A 21,561-nucleotide genomic window follows, 5' to 3' on the forward strand; every position below is an offset into this window, starting at 1 on the left:
TCTATTCAGTTCTTTTACATAAAAAAATATGAACTAAAAATATGGGGTTACTTATTTACATTGCCTTAATAGCATTAATAATACGAATCAACTTAAACATTACAAAAGTATCATTTTTTTCCATGACACGCATGCATAGACTGGCAGCTAAGCCATTTGACCTATCCTACCTTTTGAAGATATATTTTGTGATGGTGTTACTGTTGGAGAGTTAACTACGGGTGAAACATCTGAAATGCTTCCAGTACTAACCTCATTAGGCCTGGCCTTGTTTGGAGTTGCACTGTTTCCTTCAGAAGTAGCAAGATGCTTAGATACAAAACCACTCTCTTTTAGACCTACAGTGGTTTAAATTAAAGAACTTGAGGGCTGGGGGATTTTCCCCACAGTGTATTGTGAACACATTAGTGATATCTATACTTCAAAGGATGGACAAGTCTACATAGAGCAGTTAAGACTACCCTAAAATAATAGGCCATGCAGAAGAAAACAATACCCAATTCAAAACTGAATGTTCTAAGGCCAATGAAGAAGGGTAATTGCAAAGAAATTGCAAAGAAGGGTAATTGCAAAGAAATACAGATCCATCCCCGAAACCCAGCAATATTATGAGCACCCGAACTTACTTTTCACATCTGCACCCACATTAATCTGAGACATGATGGGTTGACTGTAATAAAGTTAAGCTAAGCAGCTGGTTCCTGCAATGCCCACTATTTGGAATAATCCTGCCTTTCTAGTGAAAAAACATAACTCCTTTTTTCTGGTCCTGCATTAATGCTGGTTTAGTTTGTTATTTAACTCTGAAAAACATTTGTGACTTCAATTTGTATGCAAAATGAAAAAAATGTAACTTCTAATGGCCAATCACAGCACATCTATTTGGTCTCTTCTGAAAGAACAGTTGATTTGCTTGTTTGCAAAAAGAGAAAAAAAAAAGAGAAAATTACTAAAAAATAACTCATATATTCAGTGCCCAATTAACACATCCATCAATATGTAGCTCCATCTTGTCCTGAAACTCATGTGTCTGTCACTGTAAGATTACCCTTGACAGTGTTATCTCAACACAGAAATCATTCCCCAAGTAGACCTGAAAGAGCACAGCTACATACTCACAATCACAGACTGCACAGACTATCATAAACTATGACAAGGATCAGGCTTTAGTTCCAGACATAGTGATCTGAACTAAGGGCATTGCTGTCTATTTCCCACACAAGTCTAGCTGTTCCAATGATATCTTTGGGTGTGATAAGAAATTGAATTAGGATCTTTAAAAGCCTTCTCAACAGGCAGAGATAACTTGTGTCACATAAAATTATTCAAACTTCTTCTGAGAAGAAACAGAACAATGCACTCCATCTCCCAGGTTGTGTATACTCAGTGGTAACTACATCTAGCAAATGGTCTGGATAGTCTCTCCATTCAGTCCACAGAAGCAAAAACTTCCAGCAGGGAATGCTGTTGAGTATATTGGACAGTTTACTATACTGTGTCTCACATACAGGAAAACATAATTCACTTGTTATATATATATATATATATTTAATCATCTTAACATTCTTCATAGTACACTTTTCCTTTTTTGTGACATAAATGAACATATTAGGGTGAAATGGCTGTCTCTATGCATTGCTCACCTAAGGTAATTCACATATACACAAAATAAGGTTATTCATTAGATACTCCTACTTCCTAGGGTTCTGTAATTTACTTATACTTGCACTGTTAGATATATGAGTTAGTTATACTGACATACATGTCTTGATCAGCAAAGGCTTCCATAGAGCAGATACAACTTGAGCATTTTTCTGTATCCCTGAGATTATAAGAGCATCAGTCCATCATCAACCTACAGCAGGAATTCTGGCTATATATTTAATAATATGTAGTTGTGTGGAAAGAGAGAATATCTAAGAGATTTACAAGAATCTTCACTAAACTATTTTATTTTACTTTAGAAAATCTGATTTTAAAAAAAGGACTTTTTACATATTAACAAAATTGATAATAATTCCTACTAAAAAAAAAGCTTGACACATTGGTGACAAAAAAATTGAAGACTATTTTATGTATTTATAAAGGTGAACACTCCGATCTAATAAATTCCCTCTTTCAAAAGAATTATAATAAGACTAGGAAAATATCCATGGGTTTCCATTTGAAGTGTGTTGTTTGTTCACTTTAAAAACAAAACCCCAACACCCTATTTTCAAAAAGAATCAAATAAATTCTAAGTATTATTTCATATCCAGCTAGTATAAATCAGATTGATCCCTCTTTTAATTCAAGTGCCTCTCTCGGGACACACGGCACATGGACACAAGAATTCCTTAGATCACCTGCATTCCAAACTAGTTTGTCCAGTCCTCTACCCAGCAGACTACATAGTTGAGACTGTCATGGACTCCAAGTACCCAAGCGAACAGCGGTAAGAAGCCACCAAAAAATTCTTGTTTGGTTTTCAGGTTACTCAGGAGTCTATTACCTTCATTTCATGATCTTAGTGAATAGTTTTGTAAAAATTTTGTAACTATTATAAAACAGCTGGCTATAGTCATACATATGGTATATGTACAATATCTAAAATAATTGCAATGAGGAGCAAAATATACTGGATGCAGTATCACTTTGCCCACAGGTTTCTAAACACACATTATAATACTACTGTAAAATCCTTTATATTGTGTTCTGTGCATCTGGGCTGACTATGCCTGATCTTATGATTAAATGGCAGAAGACATTAGAAATGGTAACCCAGAAAAAAAGTATCAAACGTACTGTGGTTACAGTGTGATCAAATTAACCGAATAGGAACATGAAAGTCAGATTGGTTTAGGTCTCTAGTTCATTGACTCTCATCAACATCTCCCATTAATCTAGTGCTATTAATGCATGTATACAGTCCAGTCAACTCCTGAATACCACAGAACATTTCTTCTAGTCGTTATAGAATTTTCTGTTTCCTCCAGGAGTGTAAAGTTTATGGAAGAATAACCTCAAAATATTCTCAGAAAGTAAATTACAATTTTACATACATCCCCAGTGACCATTCAACATGCAGGGAAGAGTTACCAATGCTGTTTCATTTAACATCATCACCCATTTAGCAACCTAACAAAATGTTGGGTTAGTGTCCATTAGCAGCTTGTCATTTCCGTGCTTAGATTTCAGAAATAAATATTTATGCTGTACTGAGCTAAAAAAACTTCTCTAACCAGCCATGTACAGAAATTCAATTTTCTGCAGACTATCACAGGCCAGCTCTCAAAAGGACTCCAAAATATCATAACACAGAATGCCTTGTGCCCACAGTGCTACACATGAATTAGAGGAAGTGTGGCACCAACACAGGCATGTCGGTGTTGGCACAGATGAACAATGCAAGCGTATTATGTCACCTCACCAAACAAGCTAAGCCACGAAACATGCTTGTTAAAAACCAAAGTGTATCTTAAATTTTCTCTGTCGAGAGATATTTGTGTTTCAACCCCCAATGACAAACCTTTCCTTTTAATTTAATCCTATTGCCATTTAACAGAAATAAACACAGACTAAGAATGGCATATTTAAGACACTTTGAATTACAATCCTTGTCAGTTTAAAGTATTTATTTTTTCTCTATAACAGGCTAATATAAGTAAGTTCTAAATATGCAAGCAGGTCTCCTAAATTAAAATAAAAGAAGAAGCAAACTCACAAACAATTAAACCTTAACATCTGTTCTATGGAGAACAAGGGCTGGAATACTGAACCATGTGAAGTAATAAAACCTTTGGTTATTTTACAAAATGCTATTCAACCCAATAAGACAAGAACAAGATCACAGAATAGTTGGACACACTATTGGACCTTCATTGCTAAGTATCCAGAGTGAACACCTAAACTAGAGATGCAAAATCATCACATCAAGCAGAATACACTATCAATCATTCTGTTCTACATAACCTGTCAGTATGACCAGTTGGGTCATTCATTGGCATAACCTATTATCTCATTGAAGAATCAGCAGTGATTGTCATCTGTAACTTAGATTGAATGACAGGATTCTGGTCAGTTATTACAAAAGTATAATCATTCATAAGAGAGAGGAGAAGTCCCAAGTTATAGCCTGCTTAAGACTGAATACGGTGCTACTTCATCTGCTGCAACATAAAAAGAAGGAGCTCTTTATTTTTAAGTAGGTTAAACAATTTCTGCTGAAACATAATTTATTTAGTTGAAAAAATTTTGGTTGTTAAATTTCATATTCTTTCTGTTCTCCTTTTCAGATAGGATCCTTTTGATCCACTTACTCCAACTACTATATAATAGAACTCAGAAAACCAAAATCATCATCAGAGGGAATCCATTTAGTAACTTAGAAAGCTCTTCTGGTACTGTTCACAGTCCCTCTCTTCCTAACAGTCATTCCTATTCATAATAGTAAGAGTGCACGATAAACTGAAAGTGAGCCTTTATTAGTCAAAAAGCTTACAGTCGATTTGACAATACTTGTTTCCATCTAAATGAATACTATAAGACACCAGTTGATATTACTATCAGTCTAAGGTGCTGAAAAGCAAAGTCTGACAACACATATCTCCAAAGTTTATTTCATTAAACATTATACAGTGTTATGTACAGGGGAAAGGAAAAAGTAGCTATGCTATGTTCTAGAAATCCTGAAGTTATAACCCGAAGATCTGCACTATAGTTAAATGACATTAGGCTCTTTCTCTTATCAACCACTACAGTTATACCCACCTGTTACATTCACTGCTGGCTCAGTCTGGTACTGTGGAACTCCCGAGTTCTGTCTCACACCAAACAGTATACCAGATGTATTATCTGGTGCAGCTGGTGGAGAATCCATAATATAATCCTAATAAGATATTTTCAAGAGGGAAAAGAAATTTGAGGTTTAACATTTTTTTTACTTGCAGGCTTCAAAGGGTTTATTTTAAAAACACATGATTGCTCAAAAGTACTCATAAGTACTCAGCTGTAAATCAAGTTAATGACAAGCTCCCCAAAATAGTTTCTTTTGACATTTCAGTAAGTTTGCAACTCTCATCAGTGGTTGTTAATTTATTCATAGATGCATATCAAAAGAGTAAAAACAACCATAAGACCTGGGAAAGTCCACTTCACGAAATATTACTAAACCTGATTGAATTGCTAATTGTAACTGCCTTTGTCATAAAGTCTGATGTTTCTGTTTTTCAAAAAACTAATACTTTCTTCCTTTAACCCAAACTAAAGCATTTGGCTGGTACCTTAGCATAACAGCCAGCTACACTTTAAAAGATTATAGAATAGACCTCAAAAGCAGCACAAACTTGCAGCAAGCAGCCTCTCAAAGCAAGATGATGTTAAATCAATCATATTTTACTAAGTAGTCAAGCTTTAATGAAAGTAAAAGCTTATCTATAAGATTTTGACCACGAATGGCACTCACAATATTGCTAAGGCTTTTTTTTTCTTTTATATATTTATATAAGGACTTCTGGACAGACTATACTTAAACTCTCTTTTCAAAGTACAGCTAGTCTACGAGTTAGTTTCCGTTTCTCAGTGGTTCATTACATTAGGTTTTGCAAATGTAAAGTACAGTTATCTTCTTAGGCTTCAGTTTTAAAAGTTTGGCCTTTAGCACTACATATATCTTAAAAAAATTAAAATAGCCCAGATGTCTTGACTCAACACTAAAAACTGTTAAAACTAAATACTTTCACTGATCACTCAATAGAAAATAGTTGGAGGGAAAAAGAAGCAAGAAATTAAGTTGTCTTTACAGATCCTCAAAGGTTAGGGGGTGAGGTAGGAAAAACATACTTGCCAAGATTAGTCAATACTGCTTAGACCTTAATAAGCCAATCACCCTAACAGAATCAATCTGAAACTTTAGTTTTTTTTAGCAACAATGAGCTAAGAAAAACTTTGTGATGGTTAGGTTTATTTTCATCATTAAGATATGAACAGTATAATTTTGGCACTTGATGTTTCTACTCTGAAATAATTCAACTGGTTACACTTCATCAAGCTGTCCTGTGAAACAAAATATTTGATAAAAGTAACTCCATTTTCCTAAAAAAAAAAAAAAAAAAAGAAAAAAAGAAAAATTAAAAGATCACCCAATAGACATACACAGACTTTGCCATCAGTGTATCTAGGAGACAACGGACAAGATATTCTTTGCTGTAGAGATTAATCTCACAAAATGCTTCCAACCCACGGTTGTGCAACTTATCTGAAAACATGCCCATGGAAGTTACCACATTCTTAACTACCATCATGCTGACTAAACTTGATGTAAAGAGGTCTAAAGAAGTGGACAGGTAAACATATAGGTATGATAATTTATTTTAGAACTCCTAAATACCAGAAAAAAACTTTAATCAAAAGGAATACATTTCTCCCCATCCTGTCTTTTTGTTGTATTTCTCTCAAATTAAGACCTTGCAGGACCTTAATGAAAAGTCATTGTTTCTCTGCTCAATTTATTATGAGTAACAACTACATGAGCTGCAGTTACCATAGAGCAGGTGTTAATGTAGCCACAATGATTTCAGACTAGCCAGTGAAATTGCAAGCAAAGCAACTTAGCCTACAAACCCCACTTCAAGCCCTACTAATGCTAAGACAGTAAGCCTAAAGTAGGCTTTGAGTGTGAAGGACTATGCACACCACCTACATTTGAAATAGAACCCATACAATAGCTATATATAAAATCTGCTTCTCTTACTAATCTGTGGTTTGATTGGTTTTTATGTGTTGTTAACATTTGAACTTCCTTCAAAACAAAAGTCTGAACATTTTGATGGTGTGTGTATGTCTCCCTAGTACATACTAAACACACCTACTGAGCAAAAAAGTAAACCCAGACATCTTGGAAATACCAAGTAATACAATTTTCAAAATGCCTTTTTCTGTTTACAATTATTCTCTTCATACAATTTGGTTTTGTCATTTTACATACAGAAAAAAAAAAAAAACCAGAAAGTTTTGGGGTTTTCTTGTTTCAGAAAGCAAAAATGTTTGAAAGAAAAAAATGAAATAGCTTTGCCATAGGAATGGAAAAAAAAAATAAGTTCCTAGGCCTCAAGTAAAGAAAAAAAAAATCTACAAAAAGTCTTAGTTTTCCAAGAGACTCATGAAAATTCTGGGTTCATACTATGTGCATCCTATAATTTGGAACTGTGGAGACCAAAGTTATAATTGGTAACTAAATCCACACAGGGAAATTACAATGCATGGTATCAGACCTCTGCTCTCTGAAAATGAACTAGGGAACAACTGGAACTTGAATCACACTCAGACTGAGGAAAATGCTTATTAAGCAGAGGAAAGAAATGGATAAAATTGGGTAGTGCTTACTGGAGAGCATTCCGAGCAGTGAATGATAGAAAGTCTTCACCATCAAGAACAAATGAAAGTGTATAGTACTATGCTAGCATATGCAACAGTAGTAACTGACCAAATTAGAGTTGGTGTAAACAGTATAACTGACATTAAATTCAACTCAGTTTCTGGAGCTGTATTAACATAGTGCAGTAACAAAACACAAAAACTAGACTTTACAGGAAGTCGGTGAATCAAGCCTGTGATTGGAAAGGGGTATGTCCATGACAAAACTGGAATTCCAAACATTGATAAAAGGTAAGTTAAAAACCGACATATTATAAAATCGATTTTTAAAAAGTGATCAAAAGTTACCAGTTCCTACAGAAAAAAACCCCTTTTACATTCTGAGATGAAAACAATATTGCACCATACTGAGAATGCAAAAGCATTGTAAGGTAAAAAGGGGTCCTGTCACACTGTCTAATCATACCTCACAGTCATCATGATATTTTAATTTCAAAGGTAAATTTCAAGATCTGGAAGCTGAAAATCAAAATGTTAAATATTTCCCAGAAAAAATGATTTAAAGTCCTTGCCATTTAGGAAGACTCAAGTTAGGAAGAAACAAAAAGTGTGAACAGGAAGCCCAAAGCAGAAAATCAATACAAAACAATGGCCCCAAGTAAATAAAGACTGTATAGAGGGGAAAAAAATAAACCAAGGAGCTCTTGAATGGAGATAATTCAAATCAAGGATACAAACCAAAACAGAAGTAGTGTACATTTGACACTAAGAACAGCAAGTGACATAATGTGGCAGGAGTGAGATTAATAATCACAGAACTTTGCCCAAGAAGATGGACTACAGCACCTCCCTAAAACAGAAAACACACCAAACAAGCCTTTTTCCACATAAAAGGTAACACATAATCAAGTGGCAGAAACAATAAAAAAACAAGGAAATTAATTATTCTAGATAAGGCTGAAAATAGAAATGCAATTCTGATTCTAGAAGTTAGGTTTAAGAGTTGGAAGATTCACTTTTAGCCAGTCTTAAGCAAGGAAAAAAAATGCAGAAAAATCCTCCTAAAGGAATAAGAATTTCTTAACATCCGAAGAATAAGATGTTACATTTAGGAAAACTTTAAAAAATTAAGAACTCATAAAAGGCATGATCAAAATGTCAATGCTGTAAAGAAATCATGTAACATATTATAATTTCAACTGTGGAAGTTTTAAGAGACCACAGAATATACACATGCTGTCCCAGAAAAGATTACTTTCTAAAGCATATCAGTCTAACTTGTTACAAACAGAATGAGTAGTGTACGGTTAAAGATCTTTTTCCATGTCATGTACCTTGAGAGTCATATTTCAGGCTGCAACTTCTTCAAAAAAGTGTTTCTCTACCCTGCCAGGCAAGAACAATAACCTGCAGATCTCGGCAAAGATCAAAAAACTTAAGTGAAGTCTTACTTGTCTCATTTGCACTGAAAGTAAGCTTGAATGAGAATGGACTCTCACAAAAAGAAGAGATGTGTGCATAGTGTCTTTAAAGGCAATCACTCTCTTGATGAGTTACACATCCAGTTGATGTACCTTTCAGTACCTTTCAGAGAAGCTGAGCTTTCCTAGGTCTGTTTACTCTATGGCTTTCTAATAAAAACAATGCAGAGGCTGCTAGCAGCTTTGTCTATTAGAATAATAACATGAGCATGTATGTGCAAGGGAAGTAAAGGAGATAGCTTTTTTTTGCAGTACAGATTCTGCAAGAGATCCTAGCATTCCTTTGAAGGATTTAATAAAGCATACTATGTCATAAGTAAACATTTATAAAAATAAAATTCAGAAACCTTAAGTGTGTATATATCACATGAAGTAGCAGACCTTTCTGTATCAATCTGTCCTGCTTTATATGGATAGATTTCAGAGGACTCCAGAGGCAACCTAGATTTCCTACTGATATCTGAACTTTTGATTATAGCATTTTTTAGGTCTTCTTACATATAGCGAGAGACTGATTTAGCTAACCTCCTTCACTAGACATGTCCACAGTTTTTCTCTGCAAACTATCAACTGGCTGATGAAGACCCAAAATTGGAAAATCTGAGTTGCCTCCTAATGAATTTGACAGATTCAGCTGCCCAGCTGATAGACAGTGATTATATTGCATTGTTTTTCTTAAAATACAACTCCCCATTGGCAATGATTTTGGCACAAGTTTGAAGAAGAACACCCAATTCTTATGTTTTAATTGTTTTATTAACTATGTGCATTCAGATTGATTGCCTGTATTCTGCATTTGCTGAACAATTAGGCTGCATGATTTTTATTTACGCCAAGACTGACAGCTGGGACAACTGCAGGTGTGTATATTTGCATGGACTGTGGAGATGGTGCCTATTGTCAGGCTTCATTTTAACCTGACAATAGTACCTAGTATTATAGGCACATTGTCTAAACACTTTCAGCTTAAATTGTTTTCAGTAAAGGTATCACATCATAGTTTTCCTCATACAAATATGAAATTTTAATTGTCATTCTTTCTCTCTCAGAAATGTCCAATGGCCAAGCCAATAAAAACAGCACCTAACTTGACTACCTAAACTTATTATTCTAAGGTTCTGTGTCAGTCCAAGAAGATCTATGATACGTGATCTTTGTGCATAATTCCCTTGGGCTTTTCAAATCAAACAAGTATGTTGCCAAATTATTTCATCCACAGACCCTTCAAATTTTAGTTACTTAAGTCCTCCTTACCATACTATTGTTTCATTACAATTGCCATATGAACCATAAAGCAGAAACACCTAAGGAGGTACCTTGACAGCATTCTCTTAAGCAGCAAAAATCTCAAGAGGGTGGGAAAACCACAAAGTTACATTAAACATCATATGAAAGCCATTTCAAAAAGAAAATAATTTACCAATACAGAGGATCTGTCCCTGAATAGAAACTTGCAAGATTCAGAGAATTCAGAATTTCCATCATTTCTCCACACAACATAAAATAACCTTAACCATACTGATTTCTCTTATGTCTAAGGTTTTGCAAATCAGTATTTTCAAATATGTATTTTAATTTACCATTTCAAGGTCATGGTTCTAGATTCTTTACCATTTATACAATGGTAGTCTATAATCTCATCCAGGTCTTTGAATTACTATGTTGAATCAGTATGTTCCACATTAATTTATGCAAAAATAATCACACCTGAATACTTGACAATTTAAGGGAATGAAAATTTACCTGGTTGAGTATTACAGGCTGTGCTGTTACAGTAGTCACTGGCCTGGATACAGGTTGAGCCACTACAGGAACCGTGATATTTCTTGATGCTGGCTGTGTTGTCACTGGAATGGTTACAGGTCTGCTAACAGGCTGTGATATTCCAGAACTTGACCCAGGCATCTGCTGTGTTGATAAACATCCAGCAACTGGTCTCTGCAGTGTTTGTAAAGTTCCTGAAACATTCACTGGTATAGACAGTGGCTGAACTGCTACAGAGCTAGTTGTAGGTCTGGACACAGACTGAAAGAGTGATGAAACAGGCATGGCACTGGGGCTGGAGGCAGATGTTGCATAATGGTGACTGTCAGGCTTGAATGCAGTAACTGTACCTGTTGCAAAGGATTCCAAAGTTACCTTTTTATAATTTTGCAGTCAGATGTTTCTTAAGCGTTGTGGATTTTTTGTTTTAATTACCATATTAGGACAATAAAGTACCTCTACTGGGTGCACCATTCTGTATCCCCCTTCGTGATGAGCTGAGGTTGACTCTGTTCAATATATCTGTCAAAAGTTACATTTATCTTAATTGCAGTTAAATTAATAGCTTAATTGCTTTTCAAAGTAAAAGTAGCATTCATATCCACTAATTAAGCCAATTAGGATTTGACTTATAAATTAGAATATTATTTGTAAAATAAATACCTGGCAAAACAAAGTGTCATTTGTACAGATTATGTTCTACTCCTCTTAGGTTAAGCTAGTTCACCTAAGAATCTCAGGTTTAATTTTCTTGGAGACAGATTAACAAACAACTAAAAGTGCAAACAAACAAACAAAAGAACTTATCATAAATACTTAGCTTTGCTGATTATAATGCATTTATTCACTTCTGTTTCTCATACACAGTATAGGTTCCCAAATCCTACAACTGCTCAACATTAAAAGAAGCATTTTCTCTAAACTACTAACTACAGAATTTGCTTCTGTATTACAGGAAAATAAAGCATTTACAAACTTGTTTTTAGACTTCTTGATCTTCATTTGCCAATGTGAAAGAAAACCCAACAGACAAGCAATCAAAGGAGTTCTACTTGAAATGCATTACCAGAGGACAGATTATCTTACATATCCTACATGGTAATCTATGACCAGAGTTCTAGCTCATCAGAAACACAACAAATTTCTTAGATTTGATGTTTACTCCCTAACAAATGCCACCAATATTCCACAACTTTTTGTTTTAGTCAGGGGTTTCTGATCTTTCCAGAGTGTTAAAAAATATCCATAGCATCAAAACACTTTTATTTCACCAGATGCTCAATTCCAATAGTGTTGCTGCCAAGTTTCTTGCTCTGACATGTGAAAATATGCATATGAAATTAAATTGATCCTCCAATACTTAAGAAACAAGATTTAAAGTACTTTCTCAAACCAGGGTAAAACTATATCAGGATCGCAAACGATAGATATTAAGAATATCTACATATTGTTTTTAACAATCTAAAGGTGGTTTTCCACCAGCAATGGCTCTCTAGTATACACTACTGAGGTTGATAAATAAATCTAATAGCATCATTGTTGGCAACATGGACAGCAGGATTCAGTACACCCTCAGCAAGTCTGCCAGCCACAAGCTGCATGGTACAGTTGACATGCTGGAGGGAAGGATGCCATCCAGAGGGACACTGACAGGCTTGAGGTGGGCCTGTGCAAACCTCTAAGTTCAACAAGGTCAGCGAAATCCCAAGCACAAATTTACAGGCTGACTGGAGAATGGATTGAGAGCAGTCCTGAGGAGAAGGACTTGTGGGTGCTGGTTGATGAGAAGCCCGTGACCCAATAATTTGTGTTTGCATCTCAAAATGCCAACCATATCCTGGGCTGCATCAAAAGTAGCATGGCCAGCAGATTCTTGCCTTCTACTCCGCTCTGGTAAGACCCCATCTGCAGTACTGTGTCCAGTTCTGGGGTTCCCAACATAAGAAAGATATGGACCCATTGTAGCAAGTCCACAAAGTGCCACAAAGATGATCAGAGTGCTGAAACACCTCTCCTATGAAAACAAGGTGAGAGAGTTGGGCTTTTTCTGCCTAAAGAAGGCTCCATTACCGAAAGGAGGCCTTCAAGAAAGCTGTAGAGAGATTTTTTTTTTTTACAAGGGCACATAGTAATTGGACAAGAGGCAATGGCTTTAAACTGAAAGAGGGTAGATTTAAATTAGATATTAGATAGAAGCCATTCTCTGTGACGATGGTGAGGCACTGACACAGATTGTCCAAATATGTTGTGGCTGTCTCATCCCTGAAAATGTTCAAAGGCAGGTTGGATGGGACTTTAAGAAATCTGATCTAGTAGAAGGTGTCCCTGACTGTAGCAGGAGGGTTGGAATGAGATGACCTTTAAGGTCACTTCCAACCCAAACCATTCTATGATTTTATCATTCTAAGATCACAGCTTTCAACCTGTCACCTGCTAGCATACTAATAAAAAAGCAGCTGCCATCACCAAACAGGTTTGCATTTTTTAAGATATGACAAAATGTCATCTGGCATTATTAGTACTGTTTTTACTTCAGCACTACACTAACTAGCAGCAATGAATAACTTGATTCATGATTTGCTGAACACAGTTTTCCATGTTTGTTAATAAATCTATACTTCACACTGGAAAATCAGAGTGAAATCAAAAGCCTCCATCTATCTACAAAAAAACACAAAAAACCAAAAAAACAAAGAGCTTCCCTAAAAGTTATGTCTCACAAAGCATATTCAGCTTCAAGCAGTCTGATGCACACAAAATTCACATCCTAAAATACAAAGATAGATTTTTACTGGTTTAAAAAGAACATTTCAAGAGTCAGTGATGTTAAATTAAACTAGGTTTACATAACAACTGATTCATCATAGAACTTGATGTGCCCTTACCACACTCCCATCAAAGTGTTATTTGTCCTGTTTAGGTAAAACAGCACTGAAGTATAAGAAAGCTAACAGGCAGAAGAACATTTTAAAGTAGCAACAAATGACAGGTTTGTATCATTATGAAAAAGGAAACAAGAAAAATGAGCATTAACTGTAGGAAAAACAAGCAGTTGCAGGAAATGACAAAGCAAATAAAAGAGTGAATTACTTTTCATCTCCATCAAAATAATCCTCTAGTCAATCAGAAGAGGCACTTTACATAACACTGTGCCGGGAGGTCAAAACCATGGGTTTTTAAGCTATATCCTTCAAGTTTTCAACACCAGTGTGTATAAAACGTGATAATTGCGTTGTCAGGAAAAGGTTAAAAAAATGTTATGTATTGCAGAAAATACAACTTTCAGAAAAATTGAGAACTACACACAAGTCTCTACCTGTCAATTACTTTTTCATCTGATCAGATGAAAATTTTCTCAGGTAAAAACAGTGATAAGCAAAGTTGAGTCCACTATATCTTGCCTATCACCAATAACAAACTGAAGCCTGACTACTGTCAGGTAGTACTACTTACAAGCCAGAGAAGAAATGAGGTCATTCTTCCATAGCTGTTTTTGATAGTGAAGTAGAAGATTACAAAGAGAAAAGTTGAGGAAATGGAAGGAAAAGAGATAAAGTAAAAAGTTACACCATAACTGATTTCACTTGTGTTAGGATTGAGTATGGACAGCACTAGAATAAGATGCATATATTATGTCTATCTTTCAACAAAGTTCTCAGAGTTGTTGAGTCATATAAAAATAACAATAGTTTTCACATGAACTATTCTATCCCTTACAACTATGATAAAAAAAATTTTGAGAATACAACGACTGCAATGAAACTTGGCATATTTGTTGTTCTAACATATGCCTTGTGCCTCAATAGTTGTTCTACACCACGACCTACTGTCAATGACCAACAGCAATCCAGAAATCTCTGGACATTCCAGAAAACAGGAAGAATATTTTGCAGTCCTTCTAGAAATTTGTAACCAAATAAAACTTAACAGGAATTTTAAAATATTTGTAGCATATTCAAAAATATTAACCTTTAAGAACTATTTTCAGGTGAGAGAACTTTAACAGTAGTTCAGTATTCTTTAATATTTAAAATATAATTTTGCACTGTTTTAGGCAGTGTAACAAGCATTACTTAGTATCCAGTGAGTAACAATGTAAAATATAGTTTTATGTAATGAAACATGGAGGTATTGTGAACTAGAATGACTGAACAGCTAATAATAACCCAAAAGTCGATGCAGTAGAGTGTGCCTGAGAGCCTAGTTAAAAAATTTGTCCTGAGATACTTCAAAATACACGCCTTCGGAAAGTAACTATGGAAATCTTAGATACAAGCATAGCAGAGATCAGGCAGTAACTGAAAGCAAAAAACCTCACCAGGCAAAGTTTTATGTATTTGATAGCTAGTGAAACCTTAGGTCAAACCTCTCAAAAATGGAGTATGAGATGGCCTTGTATAGAAATTTCATAGAAGTTTCATTATTAAATTAAATAACAAAAATAATATTCTCCTTTACTTACCTGTCAAAGCCCAAGCACAGGACAAACATGGAATTCTGACACATCTGCTGCCATCACAACCATCTAACCTCACTCTCTGCACTAAGAGAAAACTACAGAACTTGATGAAAAAAATCTCTATATTTTTATAGGGGATGAATATATTTATTAATAAAAATCTCTTACTTAAAAGAGAGGCTTCTACTTTTTTCATATTACTAACTTTTCCCGATTGTGCTTTTATTACAGACACTGAAGACTGTTACCTTGGTTTTGTCAGAATGATGTCCACCCATTCAGATTGTCCACCGTGGGGTGAACGTGAAACTTGGGGCGGAGAAAAAAGAGAGACTGCAACATGAGGACTTAAATTCATGCACATTCCTTTACTAGGGAGACATTTGCAACTATCTAAGTATACCAACTATATTAAGAGCAAGTGCATGCATGCTTTCAGCATTCTATATATTGGATTTTTAATCATATTGTTAATGCTAAAACCTTCCAATGCCCGCGTTTTGACTTCAGAGCTTTAAGGTTAAAGTCAGACAGAGCTATGCATAACCTGGGTTTTAGGACAGAATTCCTTAAGCATTCCAATTTTGAGTATGACAGTGACCTACAGAACAGCTTTACGATAGAAAATTTACTAAATCTTACTGTTAAAAAGTCTACTTTTTAAAAATAACTTTAAAGGTTTACATCTTATCTATTTAAATTATGGAAGACATTATCTTACATGTACTAGTTGGCTTCGAGCTTGAGATTTCCCCAACAAAGATCGGCTCATCATCATCATCATCCTCCTCCACTTCTTTCACTCTCTTTTGCCATGGTTCTAGCTCCTCTTCTTCACATTCCATAAATAATTCTGCCATCTTGAGACTAGACAGTAAAAAAACCATTCAGTATCTTCATGAAACAAATGTTTCCTGTTCAGTAAAGATTACTGCATTAGATGATAACTCATATACTTCCTTCTCCCCATTATGTTCTATACAAGTTGAACCTAACCTGACATAATGATTTTAAAAGATCATCAACACATCATCCTTCTGATAATTACCTGAATTTTCATCTTTGGTAGTAAAGATCAAAAATAACCGCCATATAATTTAAACAATTTTTTCTAATCCACCAGTAACTATGAGAGGAAGCCTCTGATATCACAGTGAAAGGAATCTTTTAAAAAACACTCCTGAATCAGGTATGTGAGTCACAATAAATGTTAAGACTCTACTATGAATCATGTAATATACCTAACACAACTGAATTACTAAAACACTAGTTACAGTGTTACTTTCTTTGCATCAAAAAATGTCAAACATAACCCAAACAAAACCCCACCCAAATCCACAAACCCAACAATTTTGTAAGATTTTGCCAGGGCTTCCCATGGTCATAGTTTCTTTAAAATTCCCAAACAGACAAATTACACATTAAAAAGCCTCAAACAAAAAACCCCACAAAAACCCCAAACCATATCCATAATGTGCTGCAATTAGGACATGATAAAAAGTCTAATGAGAGCTATGCAAAATGAGTCCCTCATGCTTAGAGACTTGCTCTTGCAGTAAGGAAAAAAAGTCATGTATGAAAATATGTAGCTTTTGCAAGTAACAAATTAACACCAGCACCTGTCATCACAACTTTGTTTTTTAAAGAAACAATTAAGTTTTTTCTTTTCATATCTTCTAACATAATCTTGAAAGCATTTCTGAACAATATAGGAAATAACAAACTTTTCTATTTCTTTACATGCACTATCAGTAATGTCATAAAACCACAGTCTCTGTCAGTAATAACCAGGAGTGGGATCCCAATACAACAGAGTTTGCCTTAGACACAGAGCTTCACAAAATTCAATGTCTCCATTTTTTTGGTAAATTGAAGTGGAAAGAATACAGGAATCCAATAGCAACTCCAGTCAATATAGGAATTCCTTGAAATTAATAAGCAGTTAAGCACATGAATTTAAGTTCATCGTTGGACTGCTTTGACAAAAAGGAATATATAGGCAACACTTCCTTTCAAGAGGGCCACAATCAACATAAGATTACTTCTAGTCTTGTTACCAGACTGATGCCAACTACCTTCATTCCTGTGCTGATGTCAGGTATTTACCTGACAAAGGAAACCACTTCAGAAAGCTTGACTTGCCACTATTATGCAGTGATGGTGCTCAGACAAGTTTAACTCTCTAAATCTAATAGCCAGGGCATCAGAGCAGCACTAATGTATATGACTGTGCCTCCTAAGACTATCAGATTTTATACAGGAGGAGACAAAAATCAAGACTATGTTGATAAACTGACATTTCTTACATGAAATAATCTTGTAGGATGAAGAGTTGTTTATTCAACATTTTCCTGTACAATTCCACATGATTTTCTCCTTTCCAAAAAATATTTCAAGAGTATATATTAAATATCACGTTTCTTTTTTTGAAAGCATATGCAAAACCAAGAATACTCCTCATTATCTATCAACAGTGTCTGAAATGTATTCAGCACAGACACGGTAAGAAACTGTCTAATATCTAATAAACGAAGACAATTTCAGGACAGGAGTTAATGAGCTACTCAATTTGGTGATGGACTGTAGAAACAATTAGTCTGAAATAGCTTATCACCAGGGAGCAGGGAGAATCATGCCCCTACTTGCATTAAAGTGCATAAGAATGGGACTGCTCATGTTATGTGCTGTCTTGTGGATAATATGAAGAAGCAAACCTACACCTTTCCTTTCTTCCTCCAGCCTAGGGTAACTGAAGTTAAACACATCACTAGAAAAGGAGTAAGACACTAACCTAGATTTTTGTCATGGGAAAAGAGTAAGAAGTCAGTTTATTCTTGACAGCAACAACAGGGGCCATGGGGCAGATCCTGGAAAGAGAATAAAGCCTGATACTCCTCTGTAGATATACATGCTTTAAAAGGCCTTTCCTTTACTAACAGAGGGGCAAGATTATTATAGGTGTTTTAATATAATTTTTTACTTTAATGCTATGACTTGAAGCTAAGATTTCACTGACTTTTTTCCTGACAAGAGAGTCAGGCTAATCTGTGCCACTATCTCTCCCTTGGTTGTACTGGTACAACTTTTCATAGAACTATGACATAAACCAGTGCAGGTTAAAAATAACCTGTCCTGCTAACAGTTTTACAGCATGACTGAGAGGTCAAAAAGTCTGTGGCCTGAGCAATCAAAGTTGAAGTAGCAGAGAATGGACTTGACTAGTGGAGATATGCAGAAACAGTTCAAATGGCATTCATTGCCAAAAGAAACATTTCCATCCATTTTCAAGACTGCACTTAGTTTACAAGATTTCAGCTTCTTTAACATAGAAAATTGCCTTGCAGGAATTTTGCTAGTGGTCATTCTCAAAGCTAAAACCCCCCACTCTTTCTAAATATCTCCCAGTGGATGTGCAGACATAACAAAGGTAAACCTATTGATAACAGACTTTATTTTTCCTATTTTTTAATATGTTTAAACATATATACACATTCATACACACATCATCAATCTATGAGGTCCATAACTCCAATGAGGTGCTATATATATATATAATCAAAATGTTTAAACCATTGACACTTTTAGGCCTAGAAGAAAGTTGTGAACAAGACCTTTACAATACTTTTAAAATATTGTTAGACTGTATCATGATACTGCTCTAAAAGGCAACTGCCTAGCAAAAATTAAGACTACTAGTCATGAAAGCTCATTATGCAGGCACAGATAATCAACAAGATCATGCAATACTACTATAGTTACTAGGGAAGCAATTAACCAAAACCTGATAGAAGACTGAAAGTTTGAACTCACTGCACAAAAGAGCAATAAGCTTCTAATGAAGTAACTGTTTCAAAAGCACTAGTTTGGACATTTTCATTCATCACAGCAACTACGTTTAAAGATACTGAACTTTATTAAAAGCCAGTTACATCTAGAACCCGCCTTGTTAGTGTTACAATTTAAAAGCACTCACATAGAAATAACAGAAATGATACATGTATCAAGATGTACCTCTAAAAAAGGTAACAAAAGTAACAGCTGCAGTGATCCGTAGAAGTGCACCTTAAAAGATGCACAGAAATCAATAATAAAGAAAATCATGACAAATGCAGCTGCAGGAAGATTTAGAGTTACTAAAAACTCATTTATCACATTAGTCGCTCTTCCACCTGTTTCACACTCTCAAGGTCAAGTGAGCCTTCCAATACTTGATACTTCTTTGGTTTGCCTTAAAGCAACTGAAACCAAATAACTAGTATGAAATTGGTAGTGAGTTTAACAAGTGAGGGTATCTACATTAAGTAGAAAGTTCTCTGACTAGCCTTGTCATCTTTCCACAATAATGTTGTCAATGAACTACTCAAACATATTTTTCTTCTAGTTTAATAGCTGCACTTCAAACGAATGGGGAAGTTACATTCTTTACAAGACAGACCTTATGGTGAGCACCCACGTTCTATTTGTCAGACTATTTTCCACACAGGCACAGAACTCTACATCACATTAGTTGCAGAAGAGTGTGAAATCCACAGCTTCACCAGGATTGTGAGCAACTCTGTTTTTACTGAATGGTGCTTTTGTGTCAGCTGAAATGATGACCAAGCTGAAACTGAACTGTAAAGTTTTTAAAAGCCCAAGTTGGTATAAACCAGCTTCCCTTAAAAACAAAACTAAATAGGCAGCACTACCCTCTGTGCCATGAGGCGGTGTAAGCTCCGCCTAGGGAAGGGTAACGTTGCCTCTGCAAACGAGTCAGAAGTTCACACCCCCGAGCTACGATGGGTGCGAGGCCGCGGGAGGACGCCAAGTCCCCGGGGGCAGCCGAGCAGCTGCCGCTCCGCCCGCATCGCCCCCGTCTCTGGCGCAACCCGACCGCCCAGCGTCCCGCCTCCCCGGTGCCGGCTGACTGCAGGAACTCCACTGAAGCTGTAGCTTCGGGTTTGGACGAGGCCCGCATACCACAGCCGCGGCGGGAGGGGAGGAGGCCCGGAGGCAGGCCTGGCATCCGCTGCCAACAGCCAGGGACCCCGGGACGGCGCACTACCCGGGGCGCCGCTGATGATAAGCCCCCTCCGCCGGTTCCCTACGGCCGGCCAGAGGAAGCCCTCGCGGCCCGGGATCTTCACTCCACAGACGCGACGGGGTCGCAAGGCCGCGCTCCGACCTAAGATGGCGTCGGTCTCGCAGGCGACAATCCCCCCACCGCGGCCCGCCCGTCGCCGAGCGGCGGCTCCGTCCGCCCGGGGAGGCTGCAGGCCGCCCCGGCAGGGAGGGCCGAGGGGAAGGAGCGGGCTGGCTTACCGTGCTGCGCGTCGGAGAGGCCGCGGCAGGCCGCCCCGCTCCCTTCCACCCGGGCTGGCGGGGGGGGATGGGACGCAGCCGCGCTGGCGGACGCACCTCACATCGCCAAGCCGCGGCGCCCCACCTCAGCTGCCGCCGGGGGAGGAAGGGCGGGCGAGAGAGGGAGGAAGGGAAGGAGGGAGGCGGGGGTGGCCGCGCGGCGCCCGGCGCGCTGCCTGACGGGTAGAGCGCGGGTCAGCCCCACAGCGGCGCCTGCTTGGCGGCGGGCGCGGGGCGGGGCCGGGCGGCGCGGGGCGGGGCCACTCGCCATGTGCCGGGCCTCACACCCCGCCGGCCTGCCGCGCGCTGCTCGCCTCGCCGCCGCTCGGTCCGGCCCAGCCGCGCTTGCCCGCGACGCGTCCGCAGGCCCAGCGAACGAGGAGACGACCCAGAGCAGCGTTCGCTGCGGCAGTGCCCAAGAGAGCTTCTCTTGTGGAGCGAGCGCGCGCAGCCGTCAGCGCAGTGTGCGGGATTGGCAGGCGCGGCCGGCGCTGGCGGGTGGGCAGGCCTCTCCCTGGCAGTACAGTCGGTCACAAGCACCAGTAACTCCCCACAGCGGTATGCCCAAACCAAAGCTAAGGAAAGATGTAGTCGGAGTTAACAGTAAATGCAAACAATGGAATGGAGTGCAAGGTATGTTGCTGGAGTCAGGGGAATGTAAGATACTAAAATGAAGGCTGTTCAGACTGGAGGTTCAAGGTGCATCTGCGTTTTAATTGGGCTTTTTCGTAGCCATTTACCCAGTGGGCTAAATAATCACCTATTTGATCAACAGTTACAAACCTTTACTGAATAAAACTTCCTCATTACTTTCAGTGAAACGTTGGGAAACTGCTAGACAAGGCCTAAAATGGGTCTGAACAGCCTGGAGCACAGCCTGGAGCACGAATGGAAGGAAAAGAGCTCACCTCAGAATTTGCATGTGAAAATCTCAGACTCAAAAGGTGATCAAGAAATGTAAATTATCACTCACCTCTGAATTTACATGTGAAAATCTCAGACTCAAAAGGTGATCAAGAAATTTAAATTTCTCATGCCAGTTTTGTCTACAGTGCTTTCTCACCTGGCCAACATCTAAGACACTCCCAAGTTTAGATTTTAATTTTTCCTCTCAATTTTACTGTCCATTTTACCATAAGGAGAAAAAAAAAAGAAATGAAAGGA

The 21,561-nt window shown here is 37.5% G+C and overlaps 1 protein-coding gene across 5 annotated transcripts in view; it reads right to left on the bottom strand.

Annotated features, from left to right (window-relative positions):
* Positions 1-20,610, bottom strand: part of ZNF280D (zinc finger protein 280D) — a 52,575-nt gene extending 31,965 nt beyond the window's left edge. For 2 of the 5 annotated variants that reach the window (XR_009819025.1, XR_009819026.1), the window contains exons 1-5: positions 20,359-20,610; positions 15,779-15,971; positions 11,055-11,120; positions 10,578-10,948; positions 4,750-4,867 (exon numbers count right to left, since the gene is read on the bottom strand). Coding sequence is in view for 3 of the 5 variants with exons in the window: in XM_061999215.1 (XP_061855199.1) it covers positions 4,750-4,867; positions 10,578-10,948; positions 11,055-11,120; positions 15,779-15,944 (721 nt within the window). In the remaining 2 variants the exon portion in view is untranslated. The remainder of the gene's footprint in view (positions 1-4,749; positions 4,868-10,577; positions 10,949-11,054; positions 11,121-15,778; positions 15,972-20,358) is intronic. The other 3 variants (XM_061999216.1, XM_061999215.1, XM_061999217.1) reach the window with 3 other exon arrangements.
* Positions 20,611-21,561: the final 951 nt, after the last annotated feature.

Source organism: Colius striatus, chromosome 7 (genome assembly GCF_028858725.1).
Source record: "Colius striatus isolate bColStr4 chromosome 7, bColStr4.1.hap1, whole genome shotgun sequence".
Taxonomy (NCBI): Eukaryota; Metazoa; Chordata; class Aves; order Coliiformes; family Coliidae; genus Colius; species Colius striatus.